Source organism: Anomaloglossus baeobatrachus, chromosome 3, assembly GCF_048569485.1.
Source record: "Anomaloglossus baeobatrachus isolate aAnoBae1 chromosome 3, aAnoBae1.hap1, whole genome shotgun sequence".
Classification (NCBI taxonomy): Eukaryota; Metazoa; Chordata; class Amphibia; order Anura; family Aromobatidae; genus Anomaloglossus; species Anomaloglossus baeobatrachus.
The window spans coordinates 55785567-55808974 of NC_134355.1; the positions used below are offsets into that span (position 1 = coordinate 55785567).

Consider the following 23408-nt stretch of genomic DNA (forward strand, 5'->3'; position numbering starts at 1 on the left):
TTTATATTGCTGCATTCTCTATATCTGTTGTTTATGCTTTTATTATGCTCTGCAAAAGTACATGTGTTGGAAAAGTAGAAGATAAACTGTAGATGCGGAGCACAGATAAGTTAACAAATGACCGGCCCTGGAAATAGGAAGCGTTTTAGGAAGTAGAAGTGGTATATTTCCTGTTGAGTCAGTGAGTAGGTTAGGATGAGATTGGAAGTGAGTTGAATTACTAGGGTGTGGGCAAGGAAAATATTTTGAGATTGCAAGTGTACTGGATAAAGTGTTGTTCCTAGGGCCCCCTTCACATGTTCGTGAAAAACGTTCATGTTTTGCACGGCTGTGTTGAAGGCGCATATGGCCCACCCGTGTTCCGTGAGTTTGTTCACCATGTGCTAAACATGATAGCACACAGAGAGCAGGAACTTTTTACTCACCTGTCCCCGGCGCTGTTGTCTTTAGTGCTGCTGTGTCCGTTGCTGCTGCTTCTAGGTCCGAGATGCAGTGCATATGCAATGAGTATAATGAGCGGGTCTGGAAGCAAAGTGACAGCAGCAATGAAGATAGCAGCACTGGAGATAGGTGAGTATAGAAAATCATTTTATTTCACGTGTTTCCTCCGGTACGTCACACTGATGTCACATGGATCACGTCAGTGTGTGGTTCGTGTGACATCAATGCTTCCAAAGAAAAATAAACTTGTTTCCGTGCGGAACACACGGACACGCGTGTGCTCCATACAGACACATGTTCCTTGTGAAAACACCAATGTGTGCACAGACCCATTGATTTTAATGGATCTGCGGATGTTTGTGTCTCTGGTACTTATGAAAACGAACGTCATATGTATCGGAATCACTGACGTGTGTAGAGGGCCTAATACAGACAGAGTATCCTGGATCCTGAACAAAGAGAAGAAAGGATACCTCAGCTGCAGTGGGTACGGCCTGGAGCCCAAGGAGCTATAGCTGTGAGTTGTGGGTAACCTTGAGACCCTGAGACACCACAGGCAAAGTGGGGCTGAAGAGGCAATGTGTAGGCTGGATCCTGGTTCTGGGAGTCTTAGTGAAGACATTTTCGACTTGCCAGGTCGGGGCATGAGTACCACATGGAAGTGTGCTGTTGTCAGTGAAGGACAATTAAAAAGAATATAGTTTTAAAGGGGTTTTCCCATAAACAAAGTTCATTTTAAAGTTCATTTTATCAACAGATCTTGTAATAAAAATAAGTTCCACAATTGGGATACATACAAAATACATGTACATGTTACAATACACAGACTAGTACAGAGGGAAGAGGACCCTGCCCTTGCAGGCTTCCATTCTATAGGATTTTGGGGAAGAGACAGTAGGTGGGGCAATAATGAGACGGAAGCACTGGCAATGGGGAGGCGGCAGCTCCGGTGCGATGGTGAGGTTGTGTGGTCATTGTAATGTCTGTACACTCTTTTATGTCCTCCCCTGCCCAGGAGATGTGGTATGATTATGTCTTGAAAAATGGCTGGAACCGCCGAATGGATTATGATTGGAAACCACAATGAAGCTACGAATGTGTGTCAGAAATGTAATGTAAACATAGCCTGAGATGGATTTAGCATCATCTATCTGGACAAAATGAGGCAGTGAAGTCTATTGCCTGGATTCTCTTTGGGAACCTTTCTGCTGACTCTGGTTTGTAGTTGTCTGTTTTGGGGCATTTAGAAGTGAATTGTCAGCTCTTGGGACTGGAGCAGATCCATAATACTGTGATGCGTAAGATGCCAAAGATGGACATCACCGTCCTGTTTTACTAACAAAAAGCACAATGTGACATTTCCGAAAGAGCCCACAGAATATCCCACATCAGTCTTCCAAAAGTATGTCCAATGTAAATCTCTTCAAGATATCTTACCATTAGCTTTGATCTTTCAAATCCATCATTACCTCGCTTTTAAAAAAAAATATCCGCAGGGTGCCAGTTCAAGCACTCAGATTAAAAGTTACGCTCAAAAATAATCTTTTTTTTTTTTTCCTTTAAAATAAAATTACCCATTCTAAAAATTCACCAGCATTAACCAGTCACTTTTTATATGGAGCAGTGATTATCTGATTTTTCTTTTTAACTTCTGCAGCGCAGAGATACGTTTTGAGCCTTCACTTGACGTAGCTGACTATTGAAAAAATCTGATTGTATCATGTAGAGAAAATTGTTATAGCTGCCAGAGTCGCATAGAGGAGTGAAAGAGGAGCTATTCTTTTAGGATCTAGTCAGTCACTGCATATGATTTTTAGCAATACGATTGCTTATAGTTATTTATAATCTTATAGCTAACTAACACACGGAGAAGCATTGAAATAAAAGTGCAATGAATGATGCCTTTAATATAAACACACCTCCCACCCCTTCACGGCTCTTATGAAGCTTTATTTTTGGGCTGAAATGACATTTCTTCTCATTGATAAACGTTGCATCATAAAGGAACACTGTGGCGTAGCTATAGGGGAGTAGCAGTAAGATGTTATATCTGGGCCCTGGTGGCAGAGAGGACCTTAACGAGCCTCTACCAGCACAGAATGACTGTTCAAACCAAGTACACGCCCATGAAGCACCTGTACTTGGTTTGAACAGTAGAGATGGGCGAGCACTAAAAAATGCTCGGGTGCTCGGTCCTCAAATCAAGCAGGTCAGACGCTCTGAAAGTGCTCAACTTGAGTAACGATAGTAATGGAAGTCAATGATTGGGCAGTTTGGCTCTCCACTCACATACTGTCAGCCATAAAAAAAAGTATTACCGTAGGGAGGATGAGTGTGTTTTTTTTCCATTTAACACACTACATCCACAAATGTTGCCTTAACCCCAGTGAGAGACATTCAGAGACTGTGAATAGCTCTCCCAGGGTGGCTACTCACATCATGCAGTGAAGGAAGCCGGTGCGTTGCGATCGTTTTTTCACAGACAAAACATTCCAGCTCCGTGAGTACCCGAGCATCCCAAAGCTCGAACGAGTAATGAGAAATGCTGAGTACACTTGCTCATCCCTATGAAACAGTCATTCTGTGCTGACAAAATCCCTTTAAAGGGAATCTGTCAACACCGAATGGACTGTTCAAACCAAGAATAGGCATTCAGTGCACCCTTGGCATGGCCAAATAGAGCATCTTCCCACTTGCTTGTGTTCTATTTCTCCTCGCTTTTTTCTGTCTCTATAAAACAAGACCTGTCAATCAAAATAGAGGGGGTTGGAGATAGATGAAACACAAGTAGGTGGGATGGTGCACTGAACTGTTTGACCACACCAAAGGTGCACCAAGCACCTGTACTTGGTTTGAACAGTCATTCTGTGATGACAAACTACCTTTAAAGAGGTGAACCACTACAATGTATAGCGGCCACATCAATTTAAAGCAGGGAAAGAAGTATTTTTCCAAATACCTTGTGTTTCCAATTGTGCCTTTGATTGGTGTTATTCCTCTTCGCTCATGTTGCCCTCAGCGGCGGTGGCCTCTGATGTCCAGTGGATCACGTCAACTTCCGGAATTGGATGTTGTCCCGGCTTTACCGAGACAGTACCCAGTCTCCCTAAATGACTGGTCAATGGGCAGAGTTTCACTCCACGTCTGGGTCCCGCCTCGGTGAAGCTGGGTCAACTCCCAATTCCGTAAGTTGATGTAACATCATTGGACATCAGAGGTCACAGCAGTGCGGGTCACGTGATTGGGACTGAGCAGACAGCAATAGCGCCGCTCACAGGCACAATGGGAAACGTATTTGGAAAAAGACTTCTTTCACAGCTTTAAATCGATGTGGCCACAAGGCATTCTAGTGGAACATCTCCTTAAGTCCCCTCTATTAGAGATGAGTGAACCTGAGGTTCGGTTTTCAAACCAAACACCAACTTAAAAACACAGGGCTCATAGTTCAGAGTTCGAATACGTTATGTACAAACTTAACTCACACGAGCATTGCTATGCTCGGGTACGCTTGGTGCTCAGCACTGTGCGAGCCGCTTGCAGTGTTTGAACGGCTCACTGGGGTAACCACAGCGTGATCTGATATAGTGTGCACCAAAAAGAAAATGAAAATGCCTGCCTACCCACCCCCGGAAGTGATCTCTTTATGGCTGGCTGTATATGGTCGGAGACTCAAACCGACAATCACTGTTTCCGAACCTCCTCGGGCAAGATTTGAGCACGTGGAGGTTCGGTTCGTTTATTGCCGGCAAACTGAACCTCCAAAGGTTCGCTCATCTTTACCCTCTATCACTCAAAAAGTCCCCAGTATTATAATAGGCACATGTTAGAAGGGGATTCCAGATTTTGTACGGCGACCCGATTCTACACATTACGCAGCTCTATAAAAAAAAAGTTCAAAAACACTTCCCTCTTTTGGTTCCTCACTTGATTCCTTACAGATATGATAAAAGTGGTCTTGAGATATGTTTGCAAACACTCGATTTGCTTTTAACACTAGCAAAGTGAATGTCATGAAAATATCCTCGATGGTAAAAAATGGAAAAAAAAAATAAATAAAATTACTCTTTTTTTTTTTCCCTTTAGCGTTTTACGATGGGATAATGAGACAGATGTCTCTCAACTGGAAGGACATTTTGACATTGTTATGTGTGCTGACTGGTAAGTACATACAAAAATGGTAACTAGCGGAACGGGGGGAAAAGAAATGGATTTGTTGAAATAATTGCACTGCTCTGCTCTCTGACGGCTGAACAAAGTCAACAAATGAAGCACTAAACCGCCTTAACCTCACCAAATTAATATTCATCTCTATGTGACAGTCATGAGGTAGTCTTCTATCAGAGAGTAACTTCTACCACATTATTTCCTGAAGATTGATTTTGAGAAGCATTTCCATTTTGCGAAATTGCCTCTGTTTCATGCTTGACGTATCAGTAAATGGACGACTTAAGCAAATTGCAAATAATTATGGTTCAGGGAGGAAAAGTCTGAAGGAAAGGGAGTTTATCAACACAAACAGCTCAATTAACTTACTTGTTACTAAATATCTGACTATTGATATTAGCACAAGCAAGGTTGTGCAATTTTTTTTTTTTTGCATAAAAGTGATCGCGCCCAAATCACACTCTGTACGGAGACTACACGAGATGTAACAATGTGTTGTGACACGAGCTATATTAAGTGGGGTCCAGAATAATTCATGTATAAGGAAATGTCTTTGAGTGATCCGTGGTCTTCAGTCGAATTCTAATAGCTATTTAGAGTGCTTTAAATATATACGAGGCCTTTGGCAAACTCGGGAACTTGTAGACGTCAATCGCTTGAGATCAGAGGCAAATTATATCTGATATTTCTGAAGACTGCTGAAGTTAAGTAGACAGTTATTAATGGAAAAGTAATAGGGAGGAACATTGTATCATTTTCTTTATTCTCCGTATAAATCATCCTACGACATACTGTAACATGTAATTAAGAGAACAGGTATTATTTCACCGGAGTTGACAGAAATAGCATTAATCAAGCATTTCACCATTGTCATCTAATTCACAGCTCTGCTTGCATTTTACATATATTAGTCGAAAGGTTTGGATTTTTTTTTTTTTCGAGTTTTCACTAAGGTTTATGGAAGACTGTTTAATTCAGAATAAATATTCTAAATCAGTTTTATGGCATGTCTTATATTTATTTTATACCATACTTTGATTAATATATATATATATATATATATATATATATATATATATATATATATATATATATATATATATATATATATATACACTGTATTATATAAAATGTCCTATTTTTTTTTTACTTAATTATAATTATACTATTATGTTGTTTGTTATATTTATTTTCCTTTGGTATGTTTTGTTTAGAAAAAAAGTGTAGATAGATAGCATAAAACAGCAAGAAACATAGATAGATAGATAGATAGAGATGATGGATAGATCTGAAAAGAGAAGATATATAAAACTATTGCTAGGCAGATAGATGATGGATAGATAGAGAGATAGATGGATGGATGGATAGAAACATAGATGGATAAAATAAGAAAGATAGATAGAAACATAGAAATATAGATAGATAGATATAGATAGAGGGATAGATAGATAGATATAGATAGAGGGATAGAGAGATAGATATAGATAGAGGGATAGATAGATAGATAGATAGATATAGATAGAGAGATAGATACGTAGCAAAAAAAGCAGGTGGGACTCCCCAAAAATTAAGAAAAAGTGGACTTTAATAGCCACATGGACTCTTATAGTCCACCTTTTCCTATTTTTTTTTCTGCGGGGGGTGGGTACTGCCTGTTTTTTTTTGCTACATACATTGTTTGTCAATGGATTTATGATTTGTTGAGGGGCCTACACCCATTTTTCAATATTTAATATGCTGTCACAAATTTTTCATTAGATAGATATGAGATTATGGATAGATAGATAGATAGAGAGAGATAGAGGCAATAGATAGATATGAGATAGATTTATGGATGTATAGATAAATACATAGATAGGGGATACATAGATTTATGAATGGATAAATAGATTGATTTATCGATAGATAGATAGATAAATAGATATCAATATATCAAAATATCTTTTTCTTTCTATATAGATAGACACATATACAATAAATAAATATCTTGCACACACTATATTATCGATGTGAGTCTTCCACTAATTGTGGACTAAAATAATAAAGAAAAATAAAATTGAAAATGAAAGTAATAAATAAAAAAGGATATGACATTTTTCAAGAAAGTTATATATATATATGGATATATATATATATATATATATATATATATATATATATATATATATATATATATATATATATATATATATATATATATATATTATAAGTAAAATTCTTTATTTATAAATGTCATATAAATGTTATCATTAATTATTTTTTACTGTTTTTTCATTATTACTTTTTTATTATTTTAGATTGACTCCATCCATCATATGTTGTGGTTGATATTTATTTAATTTTCAGAAAATATAGTGTTATTTTTAAATTATTTTACTTTAGTTTTAGATTTTACTATAGTCCTTCAAGACTGTCATATCATGTAGATCATGTAGACATTAGCAAATTTTTAGACAAATATTACTTTTAATGTGCATGTTTATGTTGTATTTCTATATGTATATATTTATTAAACATGTACTTATTATGTATTTATACATTTTTGGTTAGAAATTTTTATATAAAAATGTTAACTACAATATATATATATATATAGATATATATATATATATATATATATATAGATATATATATATATATATATACATTTTTTCTTTATTTTTCCGTCCATATGGCCAAGCTTAATAGTCCGAAGCCTATTAGTCATTATGATGTGATTCGTTACGTAAAAACATTGAGGATGTATCAGTAATATCGGAATGGTTTATTGGTTGTAAAAAGACAAACCTGAGTTTCCAGTTAAACCGCTGATAATGTGTCCCCGAGATGCATCATCTGATTAAAATAAAGAGCTAAACAACACCATATGATTTCAGCAAGTAATTTAGTAAATGCCTTCCTCACCAAATATTAGAATGGATACTACAGGTTTCATTGCACAGATGAAGTTAATGCTTGGTAGGATTAGACCAGATTAAGTATGAAAGTCAGATCAGAGAGCTGGCGGACATGAGCAGGAGGGCAACAGTCTTCTCATAGGCTTAGACAAGGCTCACATATGGATGTTTTCCAGATTACGTGGGTGAAGCAAGGTCTTGCCAACAGATTTAGAGTTAAATTTGCTCTTCACACAAATATCAAAACAACCCTGGCATTTGCCATCTTCTGCTCATGATACTCACACTGTGTCATCCAATTTGCGAAAATAATACAGAAAGCTGATAGCCATTGGATTGTATATTTCTTGCTCTTTGAAATCCTTTTAATAGATGAGAATATAAAAAAAAACCCAGATCTAGATACCATTACATTTATTAATACAAAAAACCCCCAACATTTTGCTTGTCCAAGGGTTGTGTTTAACTTTTTAGTGCCATTTACGTAAAGGGTTATTCCCAAACTTTAGGTAAACTTTGATCGAACCCCCAGTTATGCAGAGAAAGGGACCCTGGAACCAAATAATTGGACACTGCAGAGCTCCTCGTGAAGCTGAGTGGAGGTGCACATGCTCAACCTCCCCTCCATTCATTGTCTATATGACTACTGGACAAAACTAAACAGTGATCGGTTATTCTCGGCAGTCCTATTGTTAATGTATGGAGTGAAGGTCAAGCATGCGAACCTCAGATCCATACTGCATAAGGCCTCTTTCACACGTCCGTGTTTCCGGTACGTGTTTGGTCCGTTTCCTAGCGTACCGGAGACACAGGCACACGTAGACCCATTTAAATCAATGGGTCTGCGCTCATGTGCGTATTCTGCCATGGACTGTGTGTACGTGTGGAGCATACGTGTGCCCGTGTGCTCCACACGTTGACATGTCAGTTTTTCTCCGTCATCACGGGTGTCACACGGAACGCAAACGGATCACACGAAGGTGTTCCGTGTGACACGCGGCGGAGAAAACACACGTGTCTGAGAAAATAATAAAAAAAACTTTACTCACCTTCTCCAGCCCTGCTGTCTCTGCCGCTGCTGTCACTTGCTTCCAACCGCCGCTGATTATCATCATTGCATATTTCCTTCACTGTGGCCGGAAACAGCAGCAGCGGGAAGTCGGCAGGACCGGAGACCGAAGATCAGCACCACGGACAGCGAAGCCAGGGACAGGTGAGTAGAAAGTTCCCGTTCTCCGTGTGTTATCACGGATAACACACAGAGAACACACGTGTGCCATAAACACGGCTCACGGAGGGCAAAATGCACCTTTGACACGTCCGTGAAAAACGTGCGTGGTTTTTCACGGACGTGTGAAAGAGGCCTAACCCAGTTCCTAAGTGCCACAGCCAAGATCACTGCAGTTGGACCACCTGCATTTAGTAATTTATCTCCTATCATGATGATAGGGAATAACTTACTAATTTGGGAATAACTCTTTGACTAAAAATAGGATATAATACCAGTGCATCTCAATAAATTAGAATATCATCAAAAAGTTAATTTATTTCAGTAATTCAATACAAAAAGGGAAAACGCATATATTATATAGAGTCATTACACACAGAGGGATCTATTCCTATACATTATATAAAGTCATTATACACAGAGGGATCTATTCCTTAATATTATATAGAGTCATTACACACAAAGGGAGCTATTCCTATTATTACCGTATATAGAGTCATTACACACAGAGGGATATTTTCCTATATATTATATAGAGTCATTACACACAGAGGGATCTATTCCTATATATTATATACTGCAGCTGTACATTACCTAGGCCAAAAACTACTACTCCAGCAGGATACAGCTAAGCCCCCACTAGGTGGAGGCATCACAGGTGCAGGAGGAGCAAATCACACACACGCTTCCAAACATGGAGGAGGTGATTGCTGGATGGTAAAACTGCACACTGATGGCTTGCATAGAGCGCTGTTTACACTTGCAGATGCATAGTCACAAACCCGCAGCCTATTAGGCGACGCCCATACTATTAGATCAGGCGGGCTGCCAAGCCGTACTCCATCTGTGCACCATACAGGGACTGGAACTCTAATATGCAAGGCTTAACAGAAAGGGTTCTGGCTGCATCCAGTACAAAAAATATGAGGTTTTTATTTGGTATTATGGCCATAAAACGGAAGCCTACAACCCTCGTCACGGGAACCTCATGCTTTTAGGTCCCTACACTATATATAATATAAAAAAGCAACAAAAAAGAGGAATAAATTTCATTACTTACAGCAAAGATGGAACTGCAGCTGTACATTACCTAGGCAAAAAGCTACTTTCTCTTATACATTGTGATTAGATCCCCCCTAAGCCTTTGTTTTTCCAAACTAAATAACCCCAAGTTTAATAACATGTCTTGGTGTTGCAGCCCACCCATTCCTCTAATAATCTTGGTCGCTCTTCTATCGACCTGTAAGATTATGCTATTTAAAACCTTCTATACTTTTGCTATCGTATTTTCGCTACGGCAGCAATCTCCACATATCGGCATAACGATAGGGGTGGGTGCTATCACGCTCGCCATCGCTAGCATCGGCTAGCGATGTCGCAGCCTCCTGTAAAGCCCGCTTAAGGGACCATTTTAAATGCTTAGGACGCGTTTGCAGGTATTTTGTGGTAATCAGTCTAATTTTCCTGAGATAATAAACACTTGAAATAGATCCCTCTGTGTGTAATGTCTCTATATAATATGTGTGTTTCCCTTTTTGTATTGAATTACTGAAATAAGTTAACTTTTTGATGATATTCTAATTTATCGAGATGCACCTGTATATGATATAGTCATAGACTACCTGTCAAAGTTTGGACATAAATGTTCTTACAATGGTTTTCCTTGTTGTTATTGGAATGTGCACATTATAGATTAAGATTGAGGGTAGAAAAACCACAGAGTAACACATATGGAAACAATGAGTAAAGAAATGTGTAAAACAAACCAGAACAATTAAATTTTAGATTCCTGTAACCACCCCCTTGTACTCTGATATCGATATAACACCTTGTGCATTCACTCAGTCATCTTCATCAGGTTGTCACCTGTCGTCAGTTGTCAGCAGTCTTGATGGAGTTCCTCGAGATGCTGAGCAAGTGTTTCCTGCTTTGCCTTCACTCTGCAGACCAAGTCATCTCACAAGCCGTCTGAATTGGTGGGAGTTCAGGTGATTATGGAAGAGTGTTTTGAATAGGGTTACTGACAAGAAATCTACAAAAAACGGGCTCTCATGATCACATATCACAACTCACATATTTATAGTTTTGAAAATGTTTCAAAAATATTAAATGAAATGGTAGTCTCAGTTATTACCCCTGCTACAAATTGGGATAGGATCTTGGAGATGGGAATACCCCTGTAAGGTCTCTGCAAACATTAATTGGAAGTTCTGAAAAGGGGCCACCATGGAGATTGCGGAAGTAAAGCAAGATCTAAACTTAAGCTTTTCTAGTGTTGATCACCTTAATGGAAACCCAACAACTGATTAATTCTGGCTCAAGTTTGCAAAGCAGTACGAAAAGTGGACAGTAGAAGATGGAAACAGGTGATTTGGATGAAAGTCAATAGACTAGCCTCTGATGGGTGCAAAGAGGTCTGGAAGAAATAAGGGAAAATAGGGCTAACATATTAAGAAATTGAAGAAACTGTCAAGTTCCATGGAAGAAGCCTAATTATATGGGGTTGTTTCACAGCCAAAGGTGTTCAATACTTGACCAGGATCATTGGTGGTCTCAATGCTGAGCTATATGTGAGTATCCTAGAAGACGATTTATTTCGTACACTCAAGTACTATGGGTATGAAAAAGACGGCATAGTGTTCTAGCAAGACAATGACCAGAAGTATACTTCGACATTGGTGAAGAAATGGTTCAGTGACAATGAAGTAGAGCTGCTGGATTGGCCCCCACAGTCCCCAGACCTCAACCCAATCAAACACTTGTGGGTAGAGTTTAAGAAAAAGCTGTATACATACCCAAGTGAGTCAACCAGTATACACCAACATTGGGAATGTGTAGAAGAGACCTGGGATCAGATGTCAGTCGAGGCATGATTGTATCTGATCGACAGCCCCGAAGGATTCAGGCAGTGTTGAAAGTCAAAGGTGGATTTACAAAATACTAACAAAATAATAAAATAAAAAAATTAGATTTTTAGGAGCAAAACCGTAACAATGAAGTAACATGACAAGAATCTGCATAACTAATCATATGCTAAATAGTTGCAAGTCAAATTTATGTATGAGCTAGCCAAGATAATTGTCTAGAAAATAAAAGTAGTCTCATGCTCAAAGCTGTAGTGGATGGTGAGATATGAAGCCTGAAATTGAAAAGTTCAAAACATTGTTACCATTTTGCTTGTCATTGTATGTGTAATAATGAAAAATGACACAAGGAACAAATATTGCACATGAAGAAAGATAGTGCAAAAAGCCATGGAAAATCATGACACCAGCTGAAATCTATCAGTAATTAGAAAGCAATTCTGCCACTTAGTGAAAAATAGTATCAACTGGTTCAACTGATGGCCTATAGAAAGGTGACTCATTGCCAAGGTGCCAGACAAGAAACATCTCATTATGGGTAAAACCAGTGAGCTGTCTCAAGACTTTCACAGTCTTATTTTTGCAAAACATACTGATGGCATTGATTACAGAAAAATTTCTAAACTTCTAAAGAATTCAGTGAGCACTGTTGGGGCCATAATACAGAAGTAGATAGAACATCATTTCACCAATAACCGGCCATGACAAGGTGCTGCCCTCAAGATTTCAGACAGAGGAGTTAAAATAATTAGCAGAAGTGTTGTACAAGAGCCTAGGACTGCCAGTGGGGAACTACTGAAGGACCTGGAATCAACAGCTTCAATTGTTTCAAAGAAAACAATAAGTAATGCACTCAACCTCCATGGCCTGTATGTACTGTATACTCACCATGCAACATTTTGTCAACAACATTTAGCCAAGCCTGTAAAATACTGGGAGAATATAGTTTGGTGAAATGAGACCAAAATGGAACTCTTTGGATGCCATAATACACACCACGTTCGGAGGGCAAAATGCACTGCATATCACCCCAAAAACACCATACGTAAACTGTGAATTTTGGGGGTGAGAACATCATGGTGTGAGGCTGTTTTTCAGCATACGGCACTGGCAAAGTTCATATAATTGAAGGAAGGATGAATGGAGAAATGTACCAGGACATTCTTAACATCTGCTGCCATGTACTAGCAGGATGAAGATAAAACGAGGGTGGACATTTCAACAAAACAATGATCCCAAAGACACAACCAAGGAAACTCTTAATTGGTTTCAGAGAAAGAAAATAAAGCTGCTAGAATGGCCGAGCCGATCTCTGGAGCTGAATCCAATAGAAAATTTATTTAAGGAGCTCCTCAGAGTTCATAGAAGGAGCCCAAGGGACCTTTAGGATTTGTACAGTGTTTGTGTGGAAGAATGGTCCAAAATCACTCCTGAGCAATGCATGCAACTAGTTTCTCCATACAGGAGGCATTATGAAGTTGTCATCACCAACAAAGGTTTTTGTACGAAGTATTAAACGACTTTTAGTAAGCATGTTCAATACTTTTTCCCCTTGTCATTTCTCATTACTACACATCACTAAATTTATGGACATTTATGGTTTGATTTCTGTACCAGTGTAGATTGGATGAATTGTTACCGACATCTGGTAATAAATTCATGTCAATATCACACTTAGAAATGTATTTACTTAGAAAATTGGTGACGTGTTCAATACTTATTTTCACCCACTGTATGTTTATCTCTGAAATGCTGCAGTGCTTCAGAGGAAAACATAGTTTAAAAACCGCAATGGACCAAGTCACAGGGGGAACTAGTTGGACAGGCGTCTCCCCACTCACTGCCAGTGAATGACAGGTTTCTTCTTTTAATTGTATACAATTTAGCTAGTGATCCCCAATTGGGACAGTGATGATAATGTCTGTGAAGTGCTGTTAAATTAATGTCAGGTTATAAGCAAGTGAAATATGTAATAGTGCCTTAATTAGTACTAGAAAACCCAAATACTGTAAAAATAAGTAAGTGCTAGATACCATCTGCTGAAGTGTGAATCAAGCTGTTTCCAATAAGTCAATCAACAGAGTAAACTTTAATAAGGGTGATTGCAACTAGTGGTTAAAATGATGATCAGAGTGAAAAAGTAATGCATGCACGTTAGGTAGGTTGCTTTTCTCTTTAATGCATTTTGGCCACTTGACAATGCCAATTGCCGTGTGACATACCCCGGGGTTCTTACAAATTACTTATTTTTGAAAGGTTTCGTCAGCCAATCAACAATGGTTAAGAATGGTAGTTAGCATCCAAGTTTTTATTGTTTTTGTCCATTTTAATTAGGACTTTGGGGACTCATCTGTTATTGGGTCATTCTGCAGAGCCTTGATATTTAGTGGTATGTCCAACCTTTTGTACCTTATGAGGAACTTTCAACTTGATTTGTTGGTCTGGAACATGTTCCAACCTAAAAAAAAATCGGAAATATATATTACTTTTGGAGAAATAAAAAGTCATGAACATTTGCAGATAAATCTTTGGGTGTACTTAGGGTTAAGGCCACGTCTCACTAAGCAACATCGCTGCTGAGGCACGACTTTTGTGCCGCAACAGCGATGTTGCTAGCGATGTTGCTGTGTGTGACATCCAGCAACAACCTGGCCCCTGCTGTGAGGTCGCTGGTTGCTGTTGAATGTCCTGGACCATTTTTTAGTTGTTGCTCTCCCGCTGTGAAGCACACATCGCTGTGTGTGACAGCGACAGAGCAACAACTGAATGTGCAGTGAGCAGGGAGCCGGCTTCTGCGGACGCTGGTAACCAATGTAAATATCTGGTAACCAAGAAGCCCTTTCTTTGGTTACCCGATATTTAATAATAATAATAATAATAATAATAATAATTTTATTCATTTATATAGCGCTATTAATTCCACAGCGCTTCACATACATTGGCATACATTTACCTTCGTTACCAGCGTCTGCCGCTCTCAGGCTGTCAGTGCCGGCTCCCTGCTCTCTGCACACATAGCCAGACTACACATCGGGTAATTAACGTATAAGGATAAATTCAAACTATGTTCTTGTGTCAAACTATGTAATTGTGTTGAAACTATGCACTTATCTTAAATTCAGCACTTTACTTGAATTCAGCACCTCGCTCGCTCAGCCCCCTCGCTAGTACTGGCTGGTTTATATAGATGTACAATGAGTATCAGAAGCTGCTGGAAGCTTCTAGAAACAGGTGTGACTAATCCTACTAATTAAATCACAAGAAAAAAAAAGCCAGCACCAAATGTGCACTTCAGCACTAAACATTCCAAACTGTACTTATTATAAAAAATTTTTGAGATTTTTGGCAAAAAATTGCAATTTCTTGAGCTGCCTCGCCACGTCACGGCAAATCTCATTAGAGGCAGTCCTACACTAAAATATTTTTATAAAATGTGCCATACGGCCTCACATATGAATAGTAGAACTGCTCTCAGCAGCACTCACCTGGTCTATTTCAATCCCGTACCCATGACTGAGTCATGGCTGTGGGCGGGACAGGTCCAAGCAAATGCTGCATAAAGTAAATAGCCTGTGGACAAAGCCTGATGACTCAATGTGAACAGTCACCAACCGCCAAAATCTAGACAGATGGAATACATCCCAAATTGGGGTGCATAGCAAGGTGGAGGTCAACCACCGACCAATTCAATGAAGAAAAAACAAAAAGCCAGCACCAAATGTGCACTTCAGCACTAAACATTCCAAACTGTACTTATTATAAAAAATTTTTGAGATTTTTGGCAAAAAATTGCAATTTCTTGAGCTGCCTCGCCACGTCACGGCAAATCTCATTAGAGGCAGTCCTACACTAAAATATTTTTATAAAATGTGCCATACGGCCTCACATATGAATAGTAGAACTGCTCTCAGCAGCACTCACCTGGTCTATTTCAATCCCGTACCCATGACTGAGTCATGGCTGTGGGCGGGACAGGTCCAAGCAAATGCTGCATAAAGTAAATAGCCTGTGGACAAAGCCTGATGACTCAATGTGAACAGTCACCAACCGCCAAAATCTAGACAGATGGAATACATCCCAAATTGGGGTGCATAGCAAGGTGGAGGTCAACCACCGACCAATTCAATGAAGAAAAAACAAAAAGCCAGCACCAAATGTGCACTTCAGCACTAAACATTCCAAACTGTACTTATTATAAAAATTTTTTTGAGATTTTTGGCAAAAAATTGCAATTTCTTGAGCTGCCTCGCCACGTCACGGCAAATCTCATTAGAGGCAGTCCTACACTAAAATATTTTTATAAAATGTGCCATACGGCCTCACATATGAATAGTAGAACTGCTCTCAGCAGCACTCACCTGGTCTATTTCAATCCCGTACCCATGACTGAGTCATGGCTGTGGGCGGGACAGGTCCAAGCAAATGCTGCATAAAGTAAATAGCCTGTGGACAAAGAAATTGCAATTTTTTGCCAAAAATCTCAAAATTTTTAAAATAAGTACAGTTTGGAATGTTTAGTGCTGTAGTGCACAATTGGTGCTGGCTTTTTGTTTTTTCTTCATTGAATTGGTCGGTGGTTGACCTCCACCTTGCTATGCACCCCAATTTGGGATGTATTCCATCTGTCTGGATTTTGGCGGTTGGTGACTGTTCACATTAAGTCATCAGGCTTTTGTCCACAGGCTATTTACTTCATGCAGCATTTGCTTGGACCTGTCCCGCCCACAGCCATGACTCAGTCATGCGTACGGGATTGAAATAGACCAGGTGAGTGCTGCTAAGAGCAGTTCTACTATTCATATGTGAGGCCGTATGGCACATTTTATAAAAATATTTTAGTGTAGGACTGCTTCAAATGAGATTTGCCGTGACGTGGCGAAGCAGCTCAAGAAATTGCAATTTTTTGCCAAAAATCTCAAAATTTTTAAAATAAGTACAGTTTGGAATGTTTAGTGCTGTAGTGCACAATTGGTGCTGGCTTTTTGTTTTTTCTTAATTAAATCACAAGACTAACTTTTTTTTTTTTTTTTTTTTTTTCCCTTTTCACAGAATCACAAACAGACACACAATCCCCTAATGAAATTCAACAATTACAGTTATCACCACTATGTAATTGTGTTGAAACTATGCACTTATCTTAAATTCAGCACTTTACTTGAATTCAGCACCTCGCTCGCTCAGCCCCCTCGCTAGTACTGGCTGGTTTATATAGATGTACAATGAGTATCAGAAGCTGCTGGAAGCTTCTAGAAACAGGTGTGACTAATCCTACTAATTAAATCACAAGACTAACTTTTTTTTTTTTTTTTTTTTCTTCCCTTTTCACAGAATCACAAACAGACACACAATCCCCTAATGAAATTCAACAATTACAGTTATCACCACTATGTAATTGTGTTGAAACTATGCACTTATCTTAAATTCAGCACTTTACTTGAATTCAGCACCTCGCTCGCTCAGCCCCCTCGCTAGTACTGGCTGGTTTATATAGATGTACAATGAGTATCAGAAGCTGCTGGAAGCTTCTAGAAACAGGTGTGACTAATCCTACTAATTAAATCACAAGACTAACTTTTTTTTTTTTTCCCTTTTCACAGAATCACAAACAGACACACAATCCCCTAATGAAATTCAACAATTACAGTTATCACCACTATGTAATTGTGTTGAAACTATGCACTTATCTTAAATTCAGCACTTTACTTGAATTCAGCACCTCGCTCGCTCAGCCCCCTCGCTAGTACTGGCTGGTTTATATAGATGTACAATGAGTATCAGAAGCTGCTGGAAGCTTCTAGAAACAGGTGTGACTAATCCTACTAATTAAATCACAAGACTAACTTTTTTTTTTTTTTTTTTCTTCCCTTTTCACAGAATCACAAACAGACACACAATCCCCTAATGAAATTCAACAATTACAGTTATCACCACTATGTAATTGTGTTGAAACTATGCACTTATCTTAAATTCAGCACTTTACTTGAATTCAGCACCTCGCTCGCTCAGCCCCCTCGCTAGTACTGGCTGGTTTATATAGATGTACAATGAGTATCAGAAGCTGCTGGAAGCTTCTAGAAACAGGTGTGACTAATCCTACTAATTAAATCACAAGACTAACTTTTTTTTTTTTTTTTTTTTCCCTTTTCACAGAATCACAAACAGACACACAATCCCCTAATGAAATTCAACAATTACAGTTATCACCACTATGTAATTGTGTTGAAACTATGCACTTATCTTAAATTCAGCACTTTACTTGAATTCAGCACCTCGCTCGCTCAGCCCCCTCGCTAGTACTGGCTGGTTTATATAGATGTACAATGAGTATCAGAAGCTGCTGGAAGCTTCTAGAAACAGGTGTGACTAATCCTACTAATTAAATCACAAGACTAACTTTTTTTTTTTTTTTTTTTTCCCTTTTCACAGAATCACAAACAGACACACAATCCCCTAATGAAATTCAACAATTACAGTTATCACCACTATGTAATTGTGTTGAAACTATGCACTTATCTTAAATTCAGCACTTTACTTGAATTCAGCACCTCGCTCGCTCAGCCCCCTCGCTAGTACTGGCTGGTTTATATAGATGTACAATGAGTATCAGAAGCTGCTGGAAGCTTCTAGAAACAGGTGTGACTAATCCTACTAATTAAATCACAAGACTAACTTTTTTTTTTTTTTTTTCCTTTTCACAGAATCACAAACAGACACACAATCCCCTAATGAAATTCAACAATTACAGTTATCACCACTATGTAATTGTGTTGAAACTATGCACTTATCTTAAATTCAGCACTTTACTTGAATTCAGCACCTCGCTCGCTCAGCCCCCTCGCTAGTACTGGCTGGTTTATATAGATGTACAATGAGTATCAGAAGCTGCTGGAAGCTTCTAGAAACAGGTGTGACTAATCCTACTAATTAAATCACAAGACTAACTTTTTTTTTTTTTTTTTTTTTTCCCTTTTCACAGAATCACAAACAGACACACAATCCCCTAATGAAATTCAACAATTACAGTTATCACCACTATGTAATTGTGTTGAAACTATGCACTTATCTTAAATTCAGCACTTTACTTGAATTCAGCACCTCGCTCGCTCAGCCCCCTCGCTAGTACTGGCTGGTTTATATAGATGTACAATGAGTATCAGAAGCTGCTGGAAGCTTCTAGAAACAGGTGTGACTAATCCTACTAATTAAATCACAAGACTAACTTTTTTTTTTTTTTTTTTTTCCCTTTTCACAGAATCACAAACAGACACACAATCCCCTAATGAAATTCAACAATTACAGTTATCACCACTATGTAATTGTGTTGAAACTATGCACTTATCTTAAATTCAGCACTTTACTTGAATTCAGCACCTCGCTCGCTCAGCCCCCTCGCTAGTACTGGCTGGTTTATATAGATGTACAATGAGTATCAGAAGCTGCTGGAAGCTTCTAGAAACAGGTGTGACTAATCCTACTAATTAAATCACAAGACTAACTTTTTTTTTTTTTTTTTTTTCCCTTTTCACAGAATCACAAACAGACACACAATCCCCTAATGAAATTCAACAATTACAGTTATCACCACTATGTAATTGTGTTGAAACTATGCACTTATCTTAAATTCAGCACTTTACTTGAATTCAGCACCTCGCTCGCTCAGCCCCCTCGCTAGTACTGGCTGGTTTATATAGATGTACAATGAGTATCAGAAGCTGCTGGAAGCTTCTAGAAACAGGTGTGACTAATCCTACTAATTAAATCACAAGACTAACTTTTTTTTTTTTTTTTTTTTTCTTCCCTTTTCACAGAATCACAAACAGACACACAATCCCCTAATGAAATTCAACAATTACAGTTATCACCACTATGTAATTGTGTTGAAACTATGCACTTATCTTAAATTCAGCACTTTACTTGAATTCAGCACCTCGCTCGCTCAGCCCCCTCGCTAGTACTGGCTGGTTTATATAGATGTACAATGAGTATCAGAAGCTGCTGGAAGCTTCTAGAAACAGGTGTGACTAATCCTACTAATTAAATCACAAGACTAACTTTTTTTTTTTTTTTTTTTTTTTCCCTTTTCACAGAATCACAAACAGACACACAATCCCCTAATGAAATTCAACAATTACAGTTATCACCACTATGTAATTGTGTTGAAACTATGCACTTATCTTAAATTCAGCACTTTACCTTGAATTCAGCACCTCGCTCGCTCAGCCCCCTCGCTAGTACTGGCTGGTTTATATAGATGTACAATGAGTATCAGAAGCTGCTGGAAGCTTCTAGAAACAGGTGTGACTAATCCTACTAATTAAATCACAAGACTAACTTTTTTTTTTTTTTCCCTTTTCACAGAATCACAAACAGACACACAATCCCCTAATGAAATTCAACAATTACAGTTATCACCACTATGTAATTGTGTTGAAACTATGCACTTATCTTAAATTCAGCACTTTACTTGAATTCAGCACCTCGCTCGCTCAGCCCCCTCGCTAGTACTGGCTGGTTTATATAGATGTACAATGAGTATCAGAAGCTGCTGGAAGCTTCTAGAAACAGGTGTGACTAATCCTACTAATTAAATCACAAGACTAACTTTTTTTTTTTTTTTTTTTCCCTTTTCACAGAATCACAAACAGACACACAATCCCCTAATGAAATTCAACAATTACAGTTATCACCACTATGTAATTGTGTTGAAACTATGCACTTATCTTAAATTCAGCACTTTACTTGAATTCAGCACCTCGCTCGCTCAGCCCCCTCGCTAGTACTGGCTGGTTTATATAGATGTACAATGAGTATCAGAAGCTGCTGGAAGCTTCTAGAAACAGGTGTGACTAATCCTACTAATTAAATCACAAGACTAACTTTTTTTTTTTTTTTTTTTTTCCCTTTTCACAGAATCACAAACAGACACACAATCCCCTAATGAAATTCAACAATTACAGTTATCACCACTTTGTAATTGTGTTGAAACTATGCACTTATCTTAAATTCAGCACTTTACTTGAATTCAGCACCTCGCTCGCTCAGCCCCCTCGCTAGTACTGGCTGGTTTATATAGATGTACAATGAGTATCAGAAGCTGCTGGAAGCTTCTAGAAACAGGTGTGACTAATCCTACTAATTAAATCACAAGACTAACTTTTTTTTTTTTTTCCCTTTTCACAGAATCACAAACAGACACACAATCCCCTAATGAAATTCAACAATTACAGTTATCACCACTATGTAATTGTGTTGAAACTATGCACTTATCTTAAATTCAGCACTTTACTTGAATTCAGCACCTCGCTCGCTCAGCCCCCTCGCTAGTACTGGCTGGTTTATATAGATGTACAATGAGTATCAGAAGCTGCTGGAAGCTTCTAGAAACAGGTGTGACTAATCCTACTAATTAAATCACAAGACTAACTTTTTTTTTTTTTTTTTTTCCCTTTTCACAGAATCACAAACAGACACACAATCCCCTAATGAAATTCAACAATTACAGTTATCACCACTATGTAATTGTGTTGAAACTATGCACTTATCTTAAATTCAGCACTTTACTTGAATTCAGCACCTCGCTCGCTCAGCCCCCTCGCTAGTACTGGCTGGTTTATATAGATGTACAATGAGTATCAGAAGCTGCTGGAAGCTTCTAGAAACAGGTGTGACTAATCCTACTAATTAAATCACAAGACTAACTTTTTTTTTTTTTTTTCCCTTTTCACAGAATCACAAACAGACACACAATCCCCTAATGAAATTCAACAATTACAGTTATCACCACTATGTAATTGTGTTGAAACTATGCACTTATCTTAAATTCAGCACTTTACTTGAATTCAGCACCTCGCTCGCTCAGCCCCCTCGCTAGTACTGGCTGGTTTATATAGATGTACAATGAGTATCAGAAGCTGCTGGAAGCTTCTAGAAACAGGTGTGACTAATCCTACTAATTAAATCACAAGACTAACTTTTTTTTTTTCCCTTTTCACAGAATCACAAACAGACACACAATCCCCTAATGAAATTCAACAATTACAGTTATCACCACTATGTAATTGTGTTGAAACTATGCACTTATCTTAAATTCAGCACTTTACTTGAATTCAGCACCTCGCTCGCTCAGCCCCCTCGCTAGTACTGGCTGGTTTATATAGATGTACAATGAGTATCAGAAGCTGCTGGAAGCTTCTAGAAACAGGTGTGACTAATCCTACTAATTAAATCACAAGACTAACTTTTTTTTTTTTTCCCTTTTCACAGAATCACAAACAGACACACAATCCCCTAATGAAATTCAACAATTACAGTTATCACCACTATGTAATTGTGTTGAAACTATGCACTTATCTTAAATTCAGCACTTTACTTGAATTCAGCACCTCGCTCGCTCAGCCCCCTCGCTAGTACTGGCTGGTTTATATAGATGTACAATGAGTATCAGAAGCTGCTGGAAGCTTCTAGAAACAGGTGTGACTAATCCTACTAATTAAATCACAAGACTAACTTTTTTTTTTTTTTTTTTTTTCCCTTTTCACAGAATCACAAACAGACACACAATCCCCTAATGAAATTCAACAATTACAGTTATCACCACTATGTAATTGTGTTGAAACTATGCACTTATCTTAAATTCAGCACTTTACTTGAATTCAGCACCTCGCTCGCTCAGTTAAACGTTAAAGCCAGTAAATTTTCATGGCATTCTCGACACCTTTCAGGTGTATGAAAACCCTTAAGCGTGATTAACGTTGTTCACACAGCAGAAACGCAGCGAGAATGCCATGAACATTGACTGGCTTTAACATTCGTTATCCTTCCTGGACTTTTATTAATATCTACAATTAAAAAACAATATTTTACTTAGGACTAGTGATGGGTGGACCTGGACTGTAAAAGCCCAAATCTGCTCGGTTTCAAATGTACCCAAGTGCTGGGCCTGGGCCCGGAATTCTGGGCATTGATCCATATCCGGCAACTCATGAAATAAAAAAAAATAAAGGAAAAATAAAGAAAAAATAATAAAGCAAGCGCTTTATACTCGTGGCCGCTCACTCACTTCCGGGGCCACTGATTACATTCATAGCATATGCACTGTTTCCCTGCCCACCAGCATCTGTGATTGTCTGTAGTCAGATGCACCGCTAGCCTGTGTGACAGTGTCTGACTGCAACCCTGTCTGCTGGTCTATCGTACACTAAAAATAAATAAATTAAAAATAAATTGGCGTAGGGTCTCCCCATATTATGATTCCCATTACAGATAAAGCATCTTACAGATTAGCAATGGGGGGGGGTCTCATACACACCTCCCATTACTAATCTAGGGCTTAATGACAGCTATGAGCTGACATTAACTCATTATTATCCCGGTTGCCAGCACACCAGGGCAGTCGGGAAGAGTGGGTAAAGTTCTTTGACTGTCATATCTAATAAATGTGACAATTCTGGGCGGCTGCTTGCTGCTATCTTTAGGCTGGGGGGGCCAATAAGCATTGGTTTCCCCAGCCTGAGAATACCAACACTTAGCTCTCGGGCTTTATCACGGCTGCGTATCAAAATTGGGGAGGACAGCACGCCATTTTTTAACATTATTTAAATAATTTAAAAAAAAGTGCCGCATGCACTTTCTCTTATTTTGATAAACAGCCAAGATAAGCGCTGTGGGCTGCAACCTGTAGCCGTATGCTTTATTTGTGCTGGTTTCATAATATGGGGGGACCCCACACCAAATATTTTATTTATTAATTTTTATAGCACGATAGACTCATATAGCGTCTGTGATTGGAAGCAGTCAGCTGCCACTCAGGGTGGG

The 23408-nt window shown here is 38.5% G+C and overlaps 1 protein-coding gene across 1 annotated transcript in view; it reads left to right on the forward strand.

The window, feature by feature from the left end:
* Window positions 1-23408, forward strand: part of CAMKMT (calmodulin-lysine N-methyltransferase) — a 654168-nt gene that overhangs the window by 538865 nt on the left and 91895 nt on the right. The window contains exon 8 of the mRNA XM_075339193.1: window positions 4525-4599. Coding sequence (XP_075195308.1) covers window positions 4525-4599 — 75 coding nt within the window. The remainder of the gene's footprint in view (window positions 1-4524; window positions 4600-23408) is intronic.